Source organism: Anser cygnoides, chromosome 8 (genome assembly GCF_040182565.1).
Source record: "Anser cygnoides isolate HZ-2024a breed goose chromosome 8, Taihu_goose_T2T_genome, whole genome shotgun sequence".
Lineage (NCBI taxonomy): Eukaryota > Metazoa > Chordata > Aves > Anseriformes > Anatidae > Anser > Anser cygnoides.
This window is the reverse complement of record NC_089880.1, coordinates 32,596,363-32,618,693: the sequence shown is the minus strand read 5'-3', so window position 1 is coordinate 32,618,693 and position 22,331 is coordinate 32,596,363. Positions and strand designations below refer to the sequence as shown.

The 22,331-nt window shown below is 39.0% G+C and overlaps 1 protein-coding gene and 1 long non-coding RNA gene across 21 annotated transcripts in view; one reads left to right on the top strand and one right to left on the bottom strand.

The window, feature by feature from the left end:
* Positions 1-22,331, bottom strand: part of LRRC7 (leucine rich repeat containing 7) — a 183,089-nt gene that overhangs the window by 30,213 nt on the left and 130,545 nt on the right. For 18 of the 20 annotated variants that reach the window (XM_013193137.3, XM_013193135.3, XM_067001702.1 and 15 more), the window contains 4 exons: positions 15,534-15,603; positions 13,474-13,573; positions 12,660-12,784; positions 7,192-7,392 (listed from right to left, as the gene is read on the bottom strand). In XM_013193137.3, the coding sequence (XP_013048591.1) occupies positions 7,192-7,392; positions 12,660-12,784; positions 13,474-13,573; positions 15,534-15,603 (496 nt within the window). Of the gene's footprint in view, positions 1-7,191; positions 7,393-12,659; positions 12,785-13,473; positions 13,574-15,533; positions 15,604-19,718; positions 19,808-22,331 lie in introns of those variants that run through there. The other 2 variants (XM_067001703.1, XR_010833345.1) reach the window with 2 other exon arrangements.
* On the top strand, positions 17,170-21,736 carry LOC125182595 (uncharacterized). The gene is made up of 3 exons (XR_007162671.2): positions 17,170-17,363; positions 19,788-19,881; positions 21,597-21,736. It is a non-coding gene; the product is annotated as an uncharacterized lncRNA (long non-coding RNA).

Here is a 22,331-nt window from a genome sequence, read left to right as displayed (position 1 = left end):
TACTCCAGTGATTATGGGTCATATGGTTTTGCAGAGAGAAGTCAATAAGGAAAGAGATGCAACATTTAGAGAAAAAATTAAAAATGGAGTGCCAAAACCAAAAATGCATTACCAAAAAGTAAAAATCTACAACATTTTAAAACTTTATTTGATTTTACTCATAGGGTGAAAACTTTATGAGGTGTAGCTCCGTTAACTACTTTTGAAATAACAGTGGAAACAAATATTTGTTAAAGCATTTGCCGTGTGATTTATCCTTGAAGAACATAATTGGATTTAAGAAACAGATATTTTAATCCTTCTGCCTTTGGTGTACTACTGGAGGTAGCACCATACCAAAACAGCAAAGGACAGGCATCTTCACAGCCCATTTAATTAACTCTGTCAATGATAACGTTTAAGTAAATACAGCTACATACTGATTCTTACATGATGTAATATAGTCAAGACTTTTAAACGCTTTGATACCCAGAGCTCCCTTGCGGTGTATGGTATTTCTCACATAACAGTATTGATGTACATACAACTTAAAGTGAGCGATAGTGCAATAGCGTTTTTTCAGTGCAACACAATCATTTCTACTGCAGTGTAGCAAACTTATCATGCAAAACCGTTTTTGAAAAATAACAACGTGCATAGCATTCACAGAATGTGAAATTCCCCACTTTTGAAGCATACTGTATGCTTCAATTTTTATTTTATTTTTTTTTTCTTTTTGTACCTCTGAGCTTTTTGTATGCTCTTCTTTCTCCTTCCTGTCTGGGATTTCCACAGTCGATTTATGAGTGTTGTCTGTATCAGACAGGTGACTCTTATGGAACTCTTTACTTTCTCTATCTTGCACCTAGAATCCCAATATTGTGCCATGAAACTTTTAAAAGTTATAAGCTTAAAATAAAACTACTTGCTGTAAGATAGGAAGAACCAGCAGTTCCATATTTGACATAATGGTGAACACAGGTTTTTATTTTAGTTGCATGATTTCATGAAGTTTTCTGCTATTCCTTCTTTCTTTCTTTCCTTCTTTCTTTAATTTACTTTAGCCTCTAGTCTAGCTATTCCAACAAAAATCTATACACTTTTGAAAGAATTAGTCTGGCACTTCTGAACATACCATGAAAGTGAAAGATGTAAAAAAAACAAAATCATATTCCATTTACTTTTACTCTGCTTAACAGCACCCTTTTTCTTACAAGCCCAAGAACAAAAGGGCACTAATAGAAAAACAATATATATTTTTTTAATAGGACCACTTGCAAGAACAAAGGAAAGAAATAGACGCAATTGTGTTTTCTGAGAAGCTGTTCCTGAAGAGTAACCACAGAAAGATACAGGCAGAGGAAAGAGAAATATGTTGAGCTGTTTCCCAAGAGAAAATACACGGTAAAACCCAGCAAAATAACTGGGAAAGAGAAATATTGGCAATTATTCATGTTGACAACACGAAAACATCAAATTAAAATCTAGAGAGCTGTGGTTTTCAAAATAACCTAATTCTGAGAGTCTGTTTGCAAAGAATAGAAAGCTTCTGAATAGAGCAGACCTGGGCTCTGTGCAGATGCATCATGCATAAGGCAAAGGCATGGAGGACCATTAAGGATGGATCTATTCCAAAAGAACAATTAAATATACGTAGAGGGTTAGCAGCACTTCTGAACTGGAGTAGGCTAGGGCAATCTGAAAAATGACAAGCTGTAAAGAAATCAAGAAGCAAAGACAAATAAACAGATTCAGGCTAATATTATTTGGTCCATAATTTAGTAAAATTTTAATGAGAGACTAAAGAAGATCACAGAAAATGTAGCAACAGATGTAACCAGATAGATTTCAGAATATCTTCAGATACAAGCGAGACTAACTGAGACATAAATATTTTTCCCCAGAATCACAGTTAGGTCTAGAAGTGCAGGCTTAGAAAAAAGCCTCACTGAGCCACTTACCCATGTCACAGTCTCTGCACGTACAATGGCAGTTCTTCGATCTCTCAGCCCTGTATGTGGATAGCTTCAAAGTCCCACTAAAAAGTCTTCTCCTGACAAGATCACAAACTGCAGACTGCCTGAAGCTGCGTGTGAAAGTCAGCCACAGTTCTGAATATGTTGCTAAGATAGCAGTTACCAGATTGACCTAAATAAAATTCAGTCGCTGATCCCGAAATGCACTGAGAGTCACCCAAAACGTGGGACCATCCCAGAAGAATGTGGAATGCAGGGTCTTCCACCTGCTCCCACATCTCTCCCACTCTTCTGCCTGCAGAGGCAGCTTCCAGGAAGGCCATTTCAGTAGCCATTGGATCTGAAGGCTGTCCTGTGTGTACAGGGTGTAAAGACAAGGCGTAAGTCCCACTAAAGAACTGAACTTGTGTGATGAGAATTTCTGAATGCGGATCTCGAATCTGAAGGTGGGAGAATGAAGGAAGCCTGCTACACGGCCCACCTGCAGGGGAGGTACAGCAGCCAGCTCCCTGTTACAGCATTGTCGCAGTGAGCTCTCCCCTTTTCAGCTCCAGCAGGCATTCCCAGACATACAGCATGGCTTTAAAAGGAGACACAAACTTGCTGATCTGGTGACATAAGTACACGAGGAACAGACTGGGACAGGGATAGTTTTCGGGCTCCACACAGAAAGACGGAGTAGATCCTGAAAAATAAATTATTACGGGCAGGTAGGGCTGTTTCTGCCACGTCTTTCTGCTTTGCAGTCCTGTGGACTGGCAAGCACTTGGAGGAATGCACACTTTAACCTGGCCTGTTAGCTGATCAGAAGTACAGCCCACCAGATGCATCCAAGCACTGACCAGAACTTGCTACTACCAAAGAAGTCGAAGTCTACAAAGATGCATTTATTGTGAAAACTTAAATTTCCAGTAGTTTTATTTCAAATGGCTAAGCTTGGTTTGCTGACATGGTCAGAACTCTGGAAAGATAAAGCTGCAGGTTCCTATCCAAGCAGTTGTTCGTCATGTACCGCAGCGGACGGGAGACCCTGTAACGTCATCCTCAGTTATAAACCACGGAGATGGTCTTGCTCAGTTCTGTACGTAGTCTTCAGTGTGAGGACAGAAGGCCCAGTACTGCTCTGAGTTACAACACCCTAACATCCGAACTGCACTCCCTGCGCTCTCCCATCTCTGGAGGAAAAGAGCTTCTGCCGCTCTCAGTCTAGATGGATATGCACCCAACTGCATATATTTCACCGGGGTGAACAGAGACATTCTCAGGTCTCTTGAAAAAGAGTCACTTTATGGTCCATCAGACATAATCCAGGCCTACATGCCCCGTGTATATGAGCTTGTACAGAGTGCCATGTCCAGACGTGTGATACTGCATCTCCCGGGTCCTCAGTCAAGTGGGGACAGGCGGAGCAGCAGCCTCAGTGGGTCCGCTGGTGCCTTGGACTGATTTTATGGAAGGTCGGCTTTATCTTGGAGACAGTTCTGAATAACGCCTCTCCAATCCAGACACACAGATAAGGGCAGGCAGAAGTCAAAGTAACTCAAAATGAACTTTAGGACATTTGACATCTTATGTGGAGAAAAATCTCTTGTAAGCCAGACCTCCAGAACAGCAAAGCTTTACCTCCCTTCTCCTTTGACAAGAAGTCACCGAGGTCATAACCTCAATAAACATCCTTTGTACTATGGAGAAACCATATGGCAAAACTCTATAACGAAGATGTTTCTGCCTCGTGATTAAATATAGGTAATTCTGTTGCAAAGAGCTTATCATGATATGGCCTTAAAGCAGACACAGATTGAAAATCTTTAGGACATATTTCCCTCCCAGTCAAGAGAGACTGCCATTGTGCCTCTCATTAGGGGAAAACAGTTCCCACAAGAGACACATCAATTGACACCACTGAAGCCAGGCAACCTGGGGAAAACAAGTGTGCAAATCCTCCTGGAAAGGCAAGATGATCTTTTAGACAGTCTCTAAAACTTTCACTAAAAGCAAAACAAAAAGAACACCTTTCTCCCTCTCAGCCCCCGTTCCTCCAAAACAACCCAAAACCATGCAAGTAATGAAGTAAGAAGTTAAAAGGATTAATGTCTTATTTTGATTGGGATGAGATAAAGGTCTCAGAAGAGCCAGTGCAGCTGAGGCAGTATTTCCCTGGCTGTTAGCACTAGTAGCAGCACCAGCATCTGGACCAGATTACTCAAAAGACAACGATCTCTCCTTTTTACACAGTATTAATAAACCTGCTAGGAATTAACACAAAGGATGGAATGTTGCATGCTGGACTAGAAAAGACTTTTTTTTTTTTTTTTAAACACAAAGCTGACAGTTATACAGAATCCTTTCAGATGATTTTCTCAGTCCATACATACCAAGAATATTATCTATAAAGATCTCAATTGCCTATTTGTGATATTTCTCAGTGATGCTCATGGAAAGGGTACAAAATGCACTAAGTTATCCCAACCTTCTTTTTGTCTAAAATGCACATCTTTCGCAATGACATAGGACAACAAAAAGGTTTATTTTAAATGGTGATTAATTAAGAAATTGCTTATTATTACCAAAGGTGGAGGATAATACAGGGGTTTTGAAATGTAGCTTATTACTCATTTCAGATTCTCGTTTTAATTATTTAAGAGCAATTCTGTGAAGACACATGTGAGAATTAATTGCAAGAGAACCCAAGAGAGATCAGAAAAGAAACCAGCTTATCTGGCTTCTGAAGATGAAAAAGTGAGCACTGCATCTGAAGTTAAATTACCTCGTTATAAGAAAACTGTCTTCAGTCTAAATCTATGTCAGAACACACCTGCACTTTCAAACTGTATTTTAACTTGAGGCTTGAGATCATGTCTCCTAATTATCTGAAAAGCAAATGGAGCTTAATTATGTTTTATTTAATGTGTTACAACTGAAATCATGCTAATGTTATTCACAAATAATTCCTAATTTTTCTACAGTTTCCCATACCTCTTCTTTATCATTATGCAGGAAGCCAAAGAGAGGAAAATGTGTACATGATCTCGCTTTATTGCCATAAAAGCTTCCCAGTAATGTTATTTGCCTGAATGACAAGAACGCTTTTTTTGTTTTCTTTAGTTGATGAGATAGCTGTGCTACTAGTCTTGACTAAGTACTAGGGAAACTAAAACCTGGAAAAAGTCTACTATCTTCACCATTGTAATAAAGGAAGATGAAAAATATGTTTATATTGATATGACGGAAATAGCTCATGCACTCATATCGGTTGCTTGTGGTAGAAAATCAACTAGGAAATTGCAATCACACTATTTAATTTCACTTCAGGAATTACTGCAGGGTCTTTAGCAATTCAACTATTTTTATAAAACACTTATTTTGATACTCTTGGATTAAACAGTTCATGTAAAGTCACAGAAAAACTAGATATGATTTTTTTTCCTGTTGCAAAAGTGAATGCATTTTTATCAAAGAACGAAATGCAAGAAATCTGTCTCTATCTTCTTCTGTACTAAAATTCAGTATGCATTCTACATACTGGCGAATAACGGAGGCTTTGCGTACTCTCAGAACTCTGCCATGGCTGTTAGCTGGGACATAACTCCCTGCTAAGGGGCTCCTCTTGGGCGACAGCAGCAGAACGAGTACTGCCACCTGTATCTGAAGCACCGTGTTGCCAGACACAGAGCCATGAGACCTAACACCCAATGGCTTTGTCAGACAACTCTGATTCAAATTCCAGATAGTACATATGTGGTCTCAGTAGGGTTCATTAAAAACATCAGAAACCTGTTAAGAATATTTAAGTTCAAAGTCAGTTGATGCACAATAAACTATATGTATTCAGCAACAACAACAAAACACGCAAACACTCATGCCACAAGACATAAGTTTGTTAAAAGGCCAAATTTACACAGTGCGATAGAGTATAACTGGTAAAAAAGAATAATGGTAGAATTTAAGATTCCACATTTAGATAAAAACATTAATGATTTAACTTAAGTTTGAAGTACTAAGCAAAACTATGCATAGATTTGAAGAAAGTTTTCTGAAGCCATCTTAAGTCAAAAATAGATATTCTTTTAATAAATGGAAAGGTTTAACTTTAAATAAAATGCACAGTGCTGACAGTGCAGCTACAGTGACTGCTGTATAAGTGTGAACAGCCAATCTGTTAAGGGTTCAGAAAACTGAGGAAGAAAAAGTCATCCATACCCAACCAGCCAGAGACAGGGATATTTCAAAGACAGTGAACTTATCATAATATTTAAATAACAAAGAGGTGAAAAGATAATTTGATTTTTTTCTTTTCTCATTTATTTATTTTGAGTATTAGAGCTTCATAAAGATTTGTAAGAATTGAGGTATTCCTGCAGATCTGTCCAAGCATTTTATAAACTATCAAGAAATACTGCCAGAGTAAGAGATTTCCCCTATTTATAACTTGTGGCTACACAAAGTAAGTCATTAGTATAAATGTGTCAATGAGTAGACATCCTCTGAGATCAAACTTCAGCTAATTACAACAGCTTTGCACAAGACTGTGTAGTACTTTGGAATTGATCTTTTACTAACTATATTTATGTGAGAATAGAAAACTTTGTCACTATGCGTACTGATCCACTTCTGGCCAAAGTATTAAGGGCTAGACTGTGCAACTCATTGAAAAGTGCTGTTCGGGGGGCACCTGATCTTAAGTTCCCTGCAGTCAAAGAATCACTTCTGTTGGCTTCATTAACTTTCGACAAGGTTTATTGGCTATAGGGGGATTGGACTAGATGATCTTCCAAGGTCCCTTCCAATCCCTAACATTCTGTGATTCTGTGATGTATTACATTCAATGGGATAGAAGAAGCAGAACCTAACGGCATAGCAGTGTCAGACAGAACAAACTGACTTGTCATTTACATATTTGATGCAGAGATAAACTTAAGTCTGATGTGTAAATCAACATCAGGTCCAATCTCCCACTAACATGCAAGTCTCTCATATCATTAAAATTTAGGAGAGTGCTGGTGTATATCAACACAAAAATTCAGATCCAGCTAGATTGAAAACCAAAAATTCAATCTGATAATCTTAGTAGTATTGAGAAAAAGAGCAACTCAATATAAAACTAGACTTACTTTACAGAATTAAACTAGAAACTCTTAGATATGCAGTTCACAGCAGATGTAGCATATAACTTGAGGGGGTTATGTTAAAACCCCATCTTGAACTGTTGAGAGGAACAACGATCCTTTTACATTACCTCCACTGAAATCTCCTTTGGTGCCATGGGCCACTTGTGCTCATACTTTTCTTTCACAGTTTGTTCACTGTTCGCAGTTGGTGCTGTGTTCTCAGGCCGTACTCCATGGCTTGTTTTGCCCACCAGATTTTGAACTGATTTTACCATATTCTTTAAATCCTCCGGGTATGGAGTGGGATAACGTTTTAGATTTATTTCAACCTGAACATTCATAAAAAGAATTAAAGCACAAATACAAAATGAAAACAGCATGCAAACTAAAACCATGGTTACAGTACTATGCCTAAGTGCAAATTCCTCAAATTTTGAGTTAATCTATTTGAGGTAATTTGTTACATATAGCTACCTTCATGGATTTTTAAGTTCTTGGACTGAAATTTGCATTCAGTTACATTATGGAAACCTATAATGGAATTTCAGTGACATAAAATAATGGATGGGAATGCTTCCCTATAAGCTTATCTTTCACCCTGTGAGAATATTGTATTTTAATTCTACACTTGACTTGAGAGTACTAACATATTAAATCACACTTTTCCAAAACGATACTGGTGTAAATGAAGAATTAATTTAGCTACGTTCAGTGTACTGAATTAATCTGAATTATCTATAACAACTGAGAACAGAATCTGATCTACTGGGAGCTATTTGCTCTTTGAGATGGATAATGTACATACATACACTCAAGTATATGAATACTCTTAAGTATACAGAAAATACGGAAAAACAGACTCAAACCACTACAGAGAAGTCACCCAAAGTCACACTGAATAGTCCTTTGACTGAAAGACCTACTGTTTTGTTACAATCATCAACATCTTAAGCTTATATTTTTTTTATCACTCAGAAGTAAAGAAACATTGTATTCACCCAAGTCCAAAGCAACCCTAATTTTAAGACAATTTTACAGAATCTCCGGGTTGAGTGAAAGGGGAAGAGGGACATGACATGACGCTACCAGCAAATCGCTCAGAGGTGCTGCAGATTACCACGTCAGGAGAGATCTGAGCAGGAAAGAAGACATACATGGTGCTGGCCTCTCCTTAAACCTCCCCATTGTGTTACAGACGTATTTTGTCTGCTGCACATTGCACCCCACCATGAGAGGAGATGCTGAGGAACCAGAAGAGTGCATCCAAACAAAGCACGACCTCAGCAAGGCTGCTCGGGCTGTGCAGAGTGGGCATTTGGTAGGTTTGCCCCTTGCGGCCAGCCCGTGGCGGAGGCCTCCCCCTCAGCGCATGGCTCTCTCCTCCATGGAGCATCTCCTGCCCTCCCGGCTCCGTCCTTCCCTCTGCAGACCTGCACTATCTGCACTGCCTGTGTCCCAGCTGGGACAGGTGGGTGAGAGTCGAGCACCAGCTCCGTGGCTCACGTGGTGAGACAGAAAAGGCCTGCAGAGCGGCCAGCCCACTGCCAGGAAGGAGTTATGGTCCCCAAGCACAGCCACCTGAAATCCAAAAAGTGCTGCCTGAGCCTGCCGCTCTCTTTGGGCCAGGACTTGGGGTGGAAATGCAACAAAATCCTTCAGTGAAGGAAAATTACAGCTCCCAGGGCAAGCTCTTTGTGTCAGGATAACCGTTGCTGTATATGAGGCTGTGAACTTTGAAATTACTCTACATTTGCCATGTGATAAGTAAGTATTTAGAGGCATTTACCACAAAGATGCTTTTACCTGATTGTGTACGTGAGATAAGCAAAGGGAGCTTGCTTTTAATAGCTCACTATACAGCCACTGAATTTTTGTAGGTAACAGGTAATTTTGGATTCAAATGAATATGGTCTGTTGATGGGAATATTTTAGAAGCAAGAGCATGATAAATTTGGAAAATAAAACTATATGAAATACTAGCTTATAAGTCTGAACCACAATAGAATAAACATTACAGATAATAGATTCCGACATGACCTTAACATAAAACGTTAAAATGTATGACTATGATGTCATATGTTAATAAAGAATTTCAACAGAAAAAAGAAATTAAGTCTGTAAAGCTTTACTAAAGCTGTGGTTGATTTGCGGTTGAAAGAAATCGTATTTGGAGGTGGCCTAATTAGGCAATAGCTTTTTCACAAAATCCGAGCCATGATTTAAATGCAGGTTGTACAGACAAACATAGCTAGAACTCAAGTCATAGAGCAGATCCTCTATAAGTACTAGTCAAGGAAAAATTAACTGAAAGACTTTCATGCGATAGGCAAGTCAGACAGGGATTTCAGTAAGAGTCTTATATCACTATGCATATAACTATTACACAATAAAAATACTGGCAGTTGTGGTGGGTAATATCCAACAGAAAGCAGGCATTTTCATCACCGATTTAGAATTATCATTACAGTGGAAATCTGCACTCCCTGTCGATGCAATTCTTTAATGTTTTAATGCTACACCAAAAGTACCATGACCCTGAAAAGAGAATTTTCAAAGTTCAAAATTCTTTATGGAAGAATTTATTGAATAATTAAAATAATCAAATCAATGTTATATAGTTTGGCTGAGAATTCAGTTTTAACTGTGAAATATAGAAAGGAAAAACTATTTACACTTTTATAAAATGCTAACATTGTTTCTGATTACCACCTATTGCTAATTGGTTAATCTTCAAATTCATCCCATAAAGGTCTGATGAAACGGCTGAAACTGCAAATGCAGACTACTCCCTACAACCAATTGCAACACATGGATGGACTGACACACATTAAGTTCACAAAAGGTTCCAGAAATTAGCTTTTAGCTCATGTGCATGCATCTAAATGAATGCTTGTGAACAGTTGAATCAAACAACTCTTTATGGCACTTTTAGGTTCATTCATATATGCAGATGAATTAGCCTTGCTGGAAAAGAGCACAGACATACCAGAAGGATGCAAGTAAGTGTTTCTACCCTATTAATTAAATATTAGATTTTTTTTTTTTAATAGCTTGGGAAAAAAGGATGTTTTCCATCACCCACATACCTACAGTTTTCCTTTCAAAGTCTGGTAAGATTTCCTTGTTTTGAGCAGTGTTATTTCCTCACTTTCCATTTTTACAAACTTACAGGTATTTATGGGTATCTGGTGTACACACAGTGAGATATAAGAACGGAAAGATGCTCTCTTTAAGAAACACAAATGGGAGAAGTATCCGATCAGCTCCTAGCTCCTTGCTTAACTTTTCATTTAACAATTCTTCTCTGTATAAGCAACGACTATGGCATCTGCTGCAAAACATAATGGTTTGGTTTGATGAAGAGATACTAGGACCATTATAGAGAAGAGGAACACTGGATTGGAGCACCTCTCCTTCGAAGACAGGCTGAGGGAGCTGGGGTTGTTCAGCCCGGAGAAAAGAAGGTTCAGGGGAGACCTCATAGAGGCTTTCCAGTACCTAAAGGGGGCTACAGGAAAGCAGGGGAGGGACTGTTTGTCAGGGGGTATAGTGACAGGACAACGAGTAATGGTTTTGAACTAAAAGAGGGTAGGTTTAGATTAGACATTAGCAAGAAATTCTTCACCATGCAGTCAGTGAGGCCCTGGCCCTGGCTGCCCAGAGGAGCTGTGGCTGCCCCATCCCTGGCAGTGCCCAAGGCCAGGCTGGATAGGATTTGGGCAGCCTGGACTGCTGGGAGGGGTCCGTGCCCATGGCAGGGGGTTGGAACCAGATGGTCTTTAAGGCCCCTTCCAACCCAAATTATTCTCTAGTTCTAGAATTCTATGATTCTGTGATTGTATATAGGAACAGAGAAATCTCATGCAGAAACAGACTTGTATATTACAGCATTGGTATATCCACTCTCTATGGATGAGAGGGAAAAGAGGTAAGTAAAAACTCCAGAAAATATATTTTAGTGTTGGACTCTTCCCCCCACACTGATACAAAGGATGAAGACTGTCTCAACCTTCATCAGGCCAAGACAAAGCTTTAGGGAGACCTGCAGCCCCGGGGACCACGGGTCACCCACATGGTACAAACCGCTCCTCCATGACCGGCTGTGCCACGGCTGCCCTCAAGCCAGGCGTGAGCAGGCAGCCCAGGAAGGAAGCACTGCAATCGGAGCATCCACAGCATCCTGAGCAGCTCTGGTGCTGTGTGCCCAGGCCTGGCGTCACACCACGCCATGGCAGCTGCTCACAGCATGGCACAGGCCAGCTCCTATCTTCGCTAAATGCTGTTTCTAGGAAACCTGAAAATATGGTGATAAGTCTTGGCTGTGTTTGCCTCCCCATTTTCCATACAGCAGATGGCAGCATTGGAACTCAAGTACAAGAACACCATTTAGTGGACGAAGGATATCATTTTTCTACAAAAACAACTTACTCGAAGGAAACATTTGTTTCAGTCATTCATAGAGTTCAGAAATATATTAAAACCAAAATGGCTAAGTGACATTCTATTGCATTTCGATATTGAGAATAATGCTTGCAACTAGCATATAATACAGTTAAATTCTTCTATGATCTTAGAAACTTATATCTATTTCCCTGTTAATATTTCAGTTATTTTGCATATTTTGCACATTTGGACAGCCATACTGTTAACAGTTAAAATTATGATAAGAAGTAGTGGAACAACATAAAACTCTCCCTGATGCTCTGCTTTCCATACATGAGCCATAAATCTGCAGTTCACCTGGGGTAAAATTTCAGTTTAATCTATTTATCATGAGTCAAAGATTGCTTTTTGATTTCGTTTTTCTGTTTTGCTAAGTAGTTTTTTACTTTGCTAAGTTCTGTTTTGCAGTAGAGTCAATTATCTCTAGTTGCAAGACTTGGATGAAAATTCATAATTAGGGAAAATATTAAACAAAAAATCCAAAATTTCCAAAAATATTTAAACCAGTTGTTAACTATTTATTGCTAATAGTATTGTTCTTTTTAAAAGTAAAATATGATTTTAATATCCTCATATGATTTTTGTCTCTGGCAACACTTGTTAGGTTGGGTATCCTACTGCAGTTCAAAATGTGCATTGTAAAGTGTTTGATCTGGGGTAATTCCTTTATGTTATTCAAAACATAGACATTGACATTTTCAAGTTTTTGATAGGTTACAAAATTGATGAAGGATATCCCCTCTGGTGCATATTCCTGCATAACTCCAAGAAGTCGCAAAGTGCTCATCAACATCCACATTGAGAGGAACATGGAATATAGGGCCTAAATATTTCTAAAGAATTAGGTGGCTGGAGGGTAATTCTAAGTCCCTAAACATTTTGTGTTAATTTTGGCTTAGTGGTAAGACACCTGTCACATTAGAACCCAACACTAGGGTTCCTAATTCGAAGTTTTGCTGTCTAGACAACAGCAGACTACCTGGTACTGTGTACTTCAGGGAGAGCAGGTATGTTCTTCTTTCTTAACTGCTATACTTGAAACATGGTTTCAAGTATTTTCTGCTTATTTATAAAACAGAAATAGTTCAAGATCGGTATATTGGACCCAGTCCATAACACATGAGTACCAAAAAGAAAATCAAACAGAGCTTACCTTAACTTTCCCTGCATTTTCCTCCTCTTCCTTTTTATCTTCGAATTCAAAGGCAACAGTCATACGTTGCTGTCTCTGCTCCTCCCATAAAGTAGGATTAAAACTATCACTGTCTGACTGGAAATCTACAGTTAAATTGCAAACAGCAACGGAACAGAACAAGGGATTAGTGCACTCAGCAAACGATTGGAAATGACCTAAAAAGACAAATTCTTAGTGAATCCTATAATCTTGGGTGACTGTCTTAAAACTGTTGTGGGGGGTAATGAAAGTATTAACCGACAAACCACTACAAACAAGTTTTAATGCCAAAATCAGGAGGAGAATGGTGGAAAGCAAGAGGGTTTCAGGGCAGAGGGGAGTGGGGTACAGGGACTCCAACTTAACAGGGGTATGTCAGGAGCCAAGCCCCCAGCCGGGCCGGGCCCAGAGCTCCGCACCCGCACGTCGTGGAGGTGCCCCCACCCCAGCTCCCTCAGGCCGGCCCAGCGTCACTGCAGGCCGAGCGGGCCCTGCTCGGCTCCAGCTAGACCCTCGGCTTCTGCCCCACACACACTTCATGCCCAGGTTGAAATCATTTATACCAGGACATTCTTCTGAAAATGTAAAAGAAAACGTAAATCCTGAGATTAATGGACAGGAGCCCTTTGTGTGTGACAAGGTATGGGCTGTTACGTGTGCGCTGCTGGCTTTACGTGTCAGAAGAGAGACACTCATACACAGAACCACGTCTGAAACCCCTCCCTCCCTTTTATCTCCACTACCTGAACAAGCACTGTTCCTGCCTGTGTAGGAACTGCTGACGATGTTTTACCTTCATCACTGCGGGGTTGCTGGGGAAACATGTAGTTAGTCAGCACTCTCTGCTTTGTTTCTGGGTGAGCCTCCGTTTGCAGTGGAATGAGAGCCTTGGACTGTACAGGAAAGGCAAAACAAAGGACTGGTCACTCAGAGCATGTGTGTTAACCAAAACAAGATTTTAGTATGTGATAAATAGATAATACAGGAAAAACTAAAATTCTGTGCAAAAATAATCCTCTCCATGGACTAAAACCAGCGTTAGTTTGGTGGGAATTCTTACTCTCCCATTCCTCACCTCTAGTCTGCCTGTGATTCCCACCAGGGCCACCTGAAGAACACTAAACATCAGAAATATTGAATGTGTGTTCAGAATGGCACCAGTGAGGAAGCTACGGGATCAGAACAACTGAGCTGCAACTGCACAGTAGAACACCCACATTACGGCTGCGAATTGTTTTAAGCCAAGGTTAACAACAGATAAGTTCATGATCGCTGTTGGTTCAGCTGAGCGTGACCCTGGCACAAGCTACATGGAAGCACCTTGAATATTCAGATTTTACCATTAGGTTTTACTTCAATTGATTATTTTTATTGCCTTGCTCTAATGTAGGAGTGACTGTCATGATTCACAGAATAGAAGTTGATCTAAAATGCATCACTGAAAAGTCAAAATGCTGAAAAAATATTGTATATTTAAAAAGAAATATATGTTCTGTGGCTGAGTGGAGGTGTCATGCAATGTTAGTTTTTTGATGGAAATAAGAGTGAACAGGAGGAGAATCCTAATTTAGCACTTTAAAATTTACTCATAAGTTTCTATTATCTCTCCCGATTAGTTTCCCCTCCCTTCAGCTTTACAATTCTTTGATTAGCTATACAAGCAAAAAGTAAATTTAAGGAGAAATGCAATAAGCAAGCGCTGATGTAAATCTATTGGCTGCAGTACACTCGGCTTTGTCTGGGGGCCCAGCTGAGTGCTACGTGCTGGGCAGGAGCCCGGAGGTTTGCCTGGTACCACTACAAAGACACAGCCCTGTTTGCGCTGCTCTGCACGGTTCTGCCCTCAGCCACGCTCAGCATGGGCGGATGCGCCTGGTCTGCAAACAGGCAGCAGCAGAGCCAGAGTCCCTGTGGCTTCTTCATCCAGATAAAAGGATGGATTCATTTCCAGTAGCATGATAATTACCCTGATCAACTTCAGTTAAGGAGGTATAATATCTGATGTTGGGCATTATTGTAAGGTGAGAAAGAAGAGATTATGAGAATTTATTGCAAGTATTAAAAACTGGTAGGTATGTTGAACATTTCTAGCATGTTATTAATTGAGATTTTCTCCACTTAAAGTCACATTCTGGAACCGCAAAATTATTTTATCCACCAATACTGGCCAAGATCGATGGGGGGCTAATTTTAGTGCTCAGATGCTGGCTAACTGTTGCATTTCTCTGTGTTCGTGTGACAAAATTTCTTTAAAAATAGAATCCTAAAGAATGTATAGTAGTGACATGTAAACCAAGCCCCTTGGAACTAAGAAAGGCATGCTTAAATTTAAAAGGAACTTAAATGAGAATTTTCTCTAAAACGAGATTAGGAGTACTTGTTCGTCTTCTACATTTTTAAACTCCCACTGACTTTAATGGAGTTTAAAATACACAGGAATGGAAGCATGGACAGGAAAAGGCAGAAGACAAAAATGTAGGCATAGATGGAATATGGAGTGGGACAAACTAAGAACAAGTCTAATAAAAAAGTCTTACCTCTTGATTTTCTATTTGAAAAACATTCTCTTGATAATTCTGGACTTTATTTACTACTATATATTACTACTTTAGTCAGGATATAGAAGGTTATTTAGAAGCAAGAGGTAATAAATGACAGCAAGGAGAATCTACACCTTGGCATGAAAGCAGCAAGCTGGACCGGGACTAAACGCTTCTAAAATTCTACTACAGTCATGTATTAAATTCTACTACAGTCATGTATTAAATTATAGGCTTCATTTATGGCCCTTGCTTTACTAAGTACTTTACCTAGTACTTTACTAAAGAAATTATGAATATTGAAAGCCGTTACCTGGTTGTCAGAAAGCCACAAAGCTGCAAGTTCTTTAAGTTTAGTAAAAGTGAATGGTAAGTTCTTCAGTCTGTAAATGATAATGGAACAACATGAACACTTAATTTCCACAATAGTTCCTTTTTAATCTGTATGCTGAACATTTTGTCTCAATCATCCAGAAATTGCTATCATATCTTTATTTTCTCTCACATTTTATTAAAACATAGTAATTTACTAAGGGGATTCCCCTTAAATTGCTTCCACATTAACAGAGACTTTTGGATTCTAAAACTACTGACTTCATTCCCTAGAGGTACTAAGGAGATACCAGTGTTTTGCCATGGCTGTAACATAACCAGCTTATAACTTATAACCAACACAAGTTACAGCTTATAACACAGAAAAAATCCCGGTGAGAATTATAGCAAAGTCCTTACAGTTTTCAGTGTAGTTAACATAAACCCTTTTATTTATCAGTTAAATTTCTGAACACAAATTACTCAAAGATAACTTAAAATTCATTTTTGCAGAAATGTTAGGAATGAAATTAAAATCAAATAAATTAAAAAAAAAATTATATGCATGAACACATTTCCTAAAATAATCTGCATGTGGGAACAGGGAAAACATGACTAGATACTTGTGGAAACTTCATTCATGTTTTTCCCAGTAAGTAACTCATTCTGAACACATTATTTTTACTTTGCAGCCTGTACTAAGCCAGAGAGGGATGTCCTAGTCACATCCTGATATCCTCCATCTTTGTGTTACAGAAGGTTAAAGAGCTGGAGGACTGTCGAAAGAAATGGACCAGCCAAAGGACTGACTACAAAGACAAAATCTAAATGTGATTTAACAAAAAGAAGAGAGGAAAAGCCCTTCTCTGAGAGAGTCAGACAAACTGATATTGTGGGGAGGACTGACAAATATGTTCATTTGCACCTCAAATAAAGACAGGCATTCTACTCTAAGGGACTGCACCTGCACAGCATCATCAGGAGAATCCTTTGTCCCTCTACCATTAAACAACTGATAATATTCCTACAGTCTTCTTCATACTAAAAATCTATCTGCATTTCTGGAAGATACGTAGCTCACAAGCTTTTGTACCATTGCCTCTATGCAGCGTTTTGAAAGTGCATCCACTGTGGAATTACTTTGGGTGCATTTTTTGCTACAAAGATACTACTGTTAAATATTGTGTTATTTTTGAAAGCAGTGTCTACTTACTGCAAGTAACACATTTTAAAGACTGTGACTGTAATAAGAATACCTTATACTAAAGATGACTTATCTACAGAAGAGAAATAAATTGACGTGAATATATACACACACACGGTGTTGTGAGATAATCTCCAACTGAATGCTTGTATAGATTAGAGTATCTTTACATATGTGTGCACGTTTAAGTCTATAATTGATGCCACAAGACAGGAAAGAATTCCTAAACTTCCTGATATTTAATTTGCATTCCTGTTTCATTCCTATAAAATGCATACTGCAGTGTGTTTAAATTTAAATCATCACTTTTCTCTGGAATAGGGCAGAGTGAGATATTCTTTATAAATTAAAGTGACAAGATTAAGCTTTAACAGTTAACATAACGATTCTTAAATAGTGTTTATCTAGATGTTTTATTCAGGGATTTCTTTGTTGTTGTTGTTGCTTTCTGTATAAAAAGATAAAAACTTTGGCTTTTCAAGTGATACCCTTATTTCTTTACACTTTAGGATTCAGTATCCGTAGGATGTGTTTCAGAACTACATAGAAAGCTTTGTCTGCAGAGCATTACTGGTGAAGTTTCCAACTCAAGCTGAGAAGTGTGTATCAAAGGGAGAAGCAAAATTGGTAAGCACTCTTCAGAAATGACGTGTGGCAAGTGGATGTCCAAGCTGGTTTTCCATTTCCATATTCAAATAAAACACAGAACTGTTCATTTTTCATTCTTCTTTGCACATAAGCCTGGACACCTAGCTTTAAACATCTGAAGCTGATTTTAAGGAGCCTTTAATAAGAAAAAATCTCAAATTAGAGATCAAAGAATGGAGGCACCCAAAATCAGTACCATTTTTTGAAAATTTTCCATCAAGATAAGACTCATCCTCTTTTCCTAACTGCAATTTCTTCTGTCAATTTTAAAACTGCTTTTTAAACTTTATGGAGTTTATGGACATTTCTCCTTATGTGCACTAAAAATGCAAATGCAAGCACTCTGACTTTCATGAACAACTGAATTACCAAGTGATTTTGTATTTTACCCATTTTCAAAACAAGGCCTGTTATACTTGCCATTTACACTACATTAGTTTAACCATGAAAGGTAAATACATAAATGTTTTTATAGCTTCATCAGTCAATATAAGCTTATGCTACAGCTACAAAGCACCTCAAATGTTACTTACGCATAGTTGTAGCTTGATTACTTTCTACAGATTAGGAGTTGGATCCTATTTGGTATAAATCATCATAACTTTACTGATTTCAAAGAACTAACTCACAGCTTTCTCAGTTAAAGATTTGGCCTCCCCCAAGGAGAAAACTGTCCTTCAGTAATATAAAAAAAGTGATTAGTTTGAACTGCTTCCATTTATCTAACATAAGCCTGCAATCAGATATTAACACAAAGAAATTAAATGTCCATGAATAAGCTATTCAACAAATAACTTTTCTTTTATGCTTAGATGCTGAAGCATCTCACTAGACAGCATTGAAAATTACATGTATAATTGTTTTTATAAATCTAAGGAAAATATATTCACAATGCTAGATGAAACTTTAATAGGTGCATCTTCTTAATTATTAAGAATAACCAATTATTAATTATTAATTATATTAAGAAGATGGCCAAATTAATCAATTGACAATGAAAAGGCAAATTCTGCCGTACCAAAATAACTTATTCTTACTATGGCTGAAACTCTGCTCAGCCTGAGTAAATAACGTTTGCATGAGGCCGTTTGCCTACTGGAAGCTGCTGTAGGACGGTTTCAGAGCAGCCATAATCCAGAAGTCAGGATTGGGAACTTGCTAACAGAAACAGAGCCATAGCTCCTGCGCCCGTTCCCTCAGGCACCAGCTGAAGGGCAGCCAGAGGCTTGAGTTCTGCGGGAAGGCAGTATCTCTGAATCTTCACAACAACTACATTGCTTCTAACACTTGGCAGCCATCTGTTGCACATGCTTTCTTGCATGAACAACAGTTGCATTCCTGTACAAGTTTTAAATCACTAACTTGGTTTTGCAGTCTCTTAAACTGATTTGTAAAAAGAGCTAAACATGTAATAACAAAATAAAGAAATCTTTTAGTGCTACAGACATTTTCTGTATTCATATTAGTTATGTTAAAATATGTATAAAATCATGTATGGCTTTGGCAAATGTAAAAGTTTAAAGGTTATTAATAGAAATATTTTTTAAAAGGAAAACGCTAAAGCACCAACTGATTTTTCAGCAAATTAACTCTCCACAGTAATAGTTCAGAAAAGCAAGAAATGCATATGTTCTTTATTGTATTTAATTTTCACACATAAAATGTTTTCATATGAGAAAAAAAAAGGGGGGGGAAAAAAAAGAAACGTCCTGTGAATTCCCTTAGTTGAATAAAACCAAACTAAAGCAACAACAGCAACAACAGCACACTTTTTGAAATGACATCCCTGAACATTAAAACCATTAGCACCCAATAGCCCACAACCTCAAAGAAACTATATGTCACTGTGTTACACCATGCTGGAATGAGGACTTTAGAGTAATTTAGAGTAGACCAGTCAGTCCCTCAAGCCCAGAGGCAGTTGCTACTTGTGACAGTTCTCTACAGTAACACTCAGCAAACTGACAACAACAGGGTTTTGGGAGTGTGAAAGTTTAAAAGAACATAATTCATATTAACTCTTCAATATACTGTTCACAAGAATGCCTGTGGATACTAATGGACAGAAATAATTACCTCTTTGGCAATAAGCAACATTGTACAATTAAATAATTGAACAGAAAAGGAAAAGATACACCAAGGAACAGTCCTTTGTTTTGGAATGGATCACGTAATCTTAGGATCTTTTTTCATCTAACTTCTGTTCATGAGATTCAGAGTAGTAATTGAGTTCAGACCCCAGGACAGAAGCAGAAGCAGTGCAAATACAGAAAGGTAATGATTCTTTCAGCTCTTCTGCAAGAACAATCTAAAACTAGAAGAAAGGTTACTTACCAGTAACCGATGCTCTTTGAGAAGTGTAGCCCAAATGTACATTCTAACAATTCTACCTCTCAATCACAGGACTCATACCTGGAAGGACTCTGAGGAGAGAGGAGAAGCAGATGGAAGACAAATGTATATGTGGACTACACATTGTGAAGAACACCGGTTACTGGTAAGACATCTTTTTTTTTTTTTCTTTAAACGAATCCCATGTGCAGTCTTAGCAGTGAGTGAATCCGAGCAGCTACCCCAGTGTGTCATTATGTGATGGAGATTTCAGTATCTTTCACACAAGTAGTAACTGCACAACCACTTTATCAAATGCTGCATTGGTTCTTGAAGCTTTGGAGACAGATAGTGTTATGCCTGGCAAAGGCAAGGATGAATCTCCAGGTAGCTGCATTGCAGGTATCTGGATTCAAAACTTTCCAGAACGCACAGGGTGAAGCCACCTAAGCTCTGGTCAGGTGCACACTAACCCTCATTAGACTCCACTTTAGCAATGTGGTAGCAAGTCAGGATTCAGCCCACCATTGCCTTTTATTGTGTAGCGACAACCAAATACTGTGTTTCCCAGTGGTGTGGAGTCTGTAACAGGGTTGAATAGGTTTGGACCTGTAAAGATAAAAGGAAAGAGGACTCCCAACCACGGAGATGAGAAGTACAGATACAGTCTTAGAGTGTAAGGCTTGGGAAGGAAAAGCTGGAATCTAATTCCCTGGTTAAAATGGAGTTCTAACATAAATGTCTGTAGAAAATCCTGGAATCAAAATACCTTCTGGTCAATTGAAATAAGCAAGGTTCATCTTAAAATGATGAGGGCCTTCAGAAGACAGAACAAGAGCGAAAGCCTGCAGTAGCTGAAACCAGAGTATTAAAAATGGGAGGGACTCCAAACACTGACCCACCTTTGAGCAAAATGTGTCAACTCACAAAGATTTGAGATTCTTGTTAGCCTAAGTGGCAAAGAAGTCTATGCCAGGTTTGTCTCCTTCCTGAAAGATATCCAACGAGGACTTTAAACCAAATCTGCCACTTATGATACAGGAGGACATGAAAAATGTAGATTTTTGACATTTATACCCAGATAGGCTCCAGATAACACAAGGGAGAGAGGGCTTCTTTTTAACTCGTTACATGCTACTTCACAGTTAGGTTGTCCATCACTCCTTGAATGCATGACCATTTGGAGAGCAGACAGTAAATTTTCCACGCAGTTGAGCATGTTCCAGTCTAAGAAACATCACACCGCTGGGATGCTGGTCCCACCATTTACCCCACAATGGAAATCCCAAATGCTCCCTTATCTCTGGGCAGCCGGGGAAAAAGGCAAGTGGGCAGGACTGCTGTTTCAGTTGCAGCCAGCTGTCAGGTCAGCTTGGTCAAGAAGCCTTGCATACTCTGACCACCTCTGCTGCCTTCTGCCAGCAGTGAGCCACTTCCTCCCTCTCACCCCAGCAACAGCACTCATAAGCAGTAATTACACGTGTAGTCAAAGCCTGAAACATGCAGCTGATCTGGCTGAAAAGTTACTTGGCAAAAGGAAAGAAAAGAAGAAGAAGAAGAAAAAAGACTAATTTTCTGCTTCCTCAACACACACTCACGGCATGATTACAGGTTTGAAAAGGGGTCAGAGTGACCCAGCTCAGATTGGATTAATGTGCCAGTGAGGGCACTCTGCAGCTGCAGCTCCTTGGAGTCCCTAAGATGCCCCCAGCCAGCGCCATCCTGTTGCCTCCCCAGCCCCGTGCCCACCCTCTGCCCTCCTGCACGCTGCTAGAGCTGGCTGGGCAGCAACACAGTAGAGCAGCCACCAGAAGTGTCCACCTGAAAATTCACCATGTTTCTGATATTTGCTGCTTTCATCTGTATCACTTCTGTATTCAGGATCACCATACACCTGGATGTGCCAGCCTGAGGGAATTTAAAGTTAAAACACGGCTCCAGTCTGTAGCTCCACAGATAAGACCACGAACCTCTACTACTGTGGTGACATACTGGTGGGAGAGTCCTCCCGTGGCCCTGTGAAAGCACTGGAACATGAAACCCAAAAAGATTTGACTGTGGGACTTGGACAGTTTCTGCACAGACTGGAGATCAGTTTAGCTTTACATTCTGGTCCATACATAATGCACTTTATGATACACAACTACAGTGAGGAAAATGATCTAATAGAATTAAGTAAATAATTTTGAATAAATATATTACAGGGATATCTTGATTTTATAGTTTATGATCAACCTTAATTTCAACAATGAAACTGATGACAGTAAATCAGACACAGATACGCAAAGTTCTTCCGCTGATATTTACTGAGTACAGATGATAGCTACTTGGAACAGAATGGTATTCGCACACCTTTTTTTTCTTGCATTATTAGACAAATTTGTATTTCTGTGGTTGTACTGAAATTAACATATTCTTGGAACATATGTTTCTTTAAATTCCATGGAAAAGTCAGTCGTTTCTGATGCCTATGGGAGCACAGCATAATACCAAGAAAGTATTGTTTTAAGCATTCCATTTCTCAGAGGAACAGTGAAGTGTGTGAGAACAGAGAATCTGGTGTTTGGTTTGTGTTTTTGTTTGACAACACTTTTGCCCTGCTGAAGGAAACAGAAC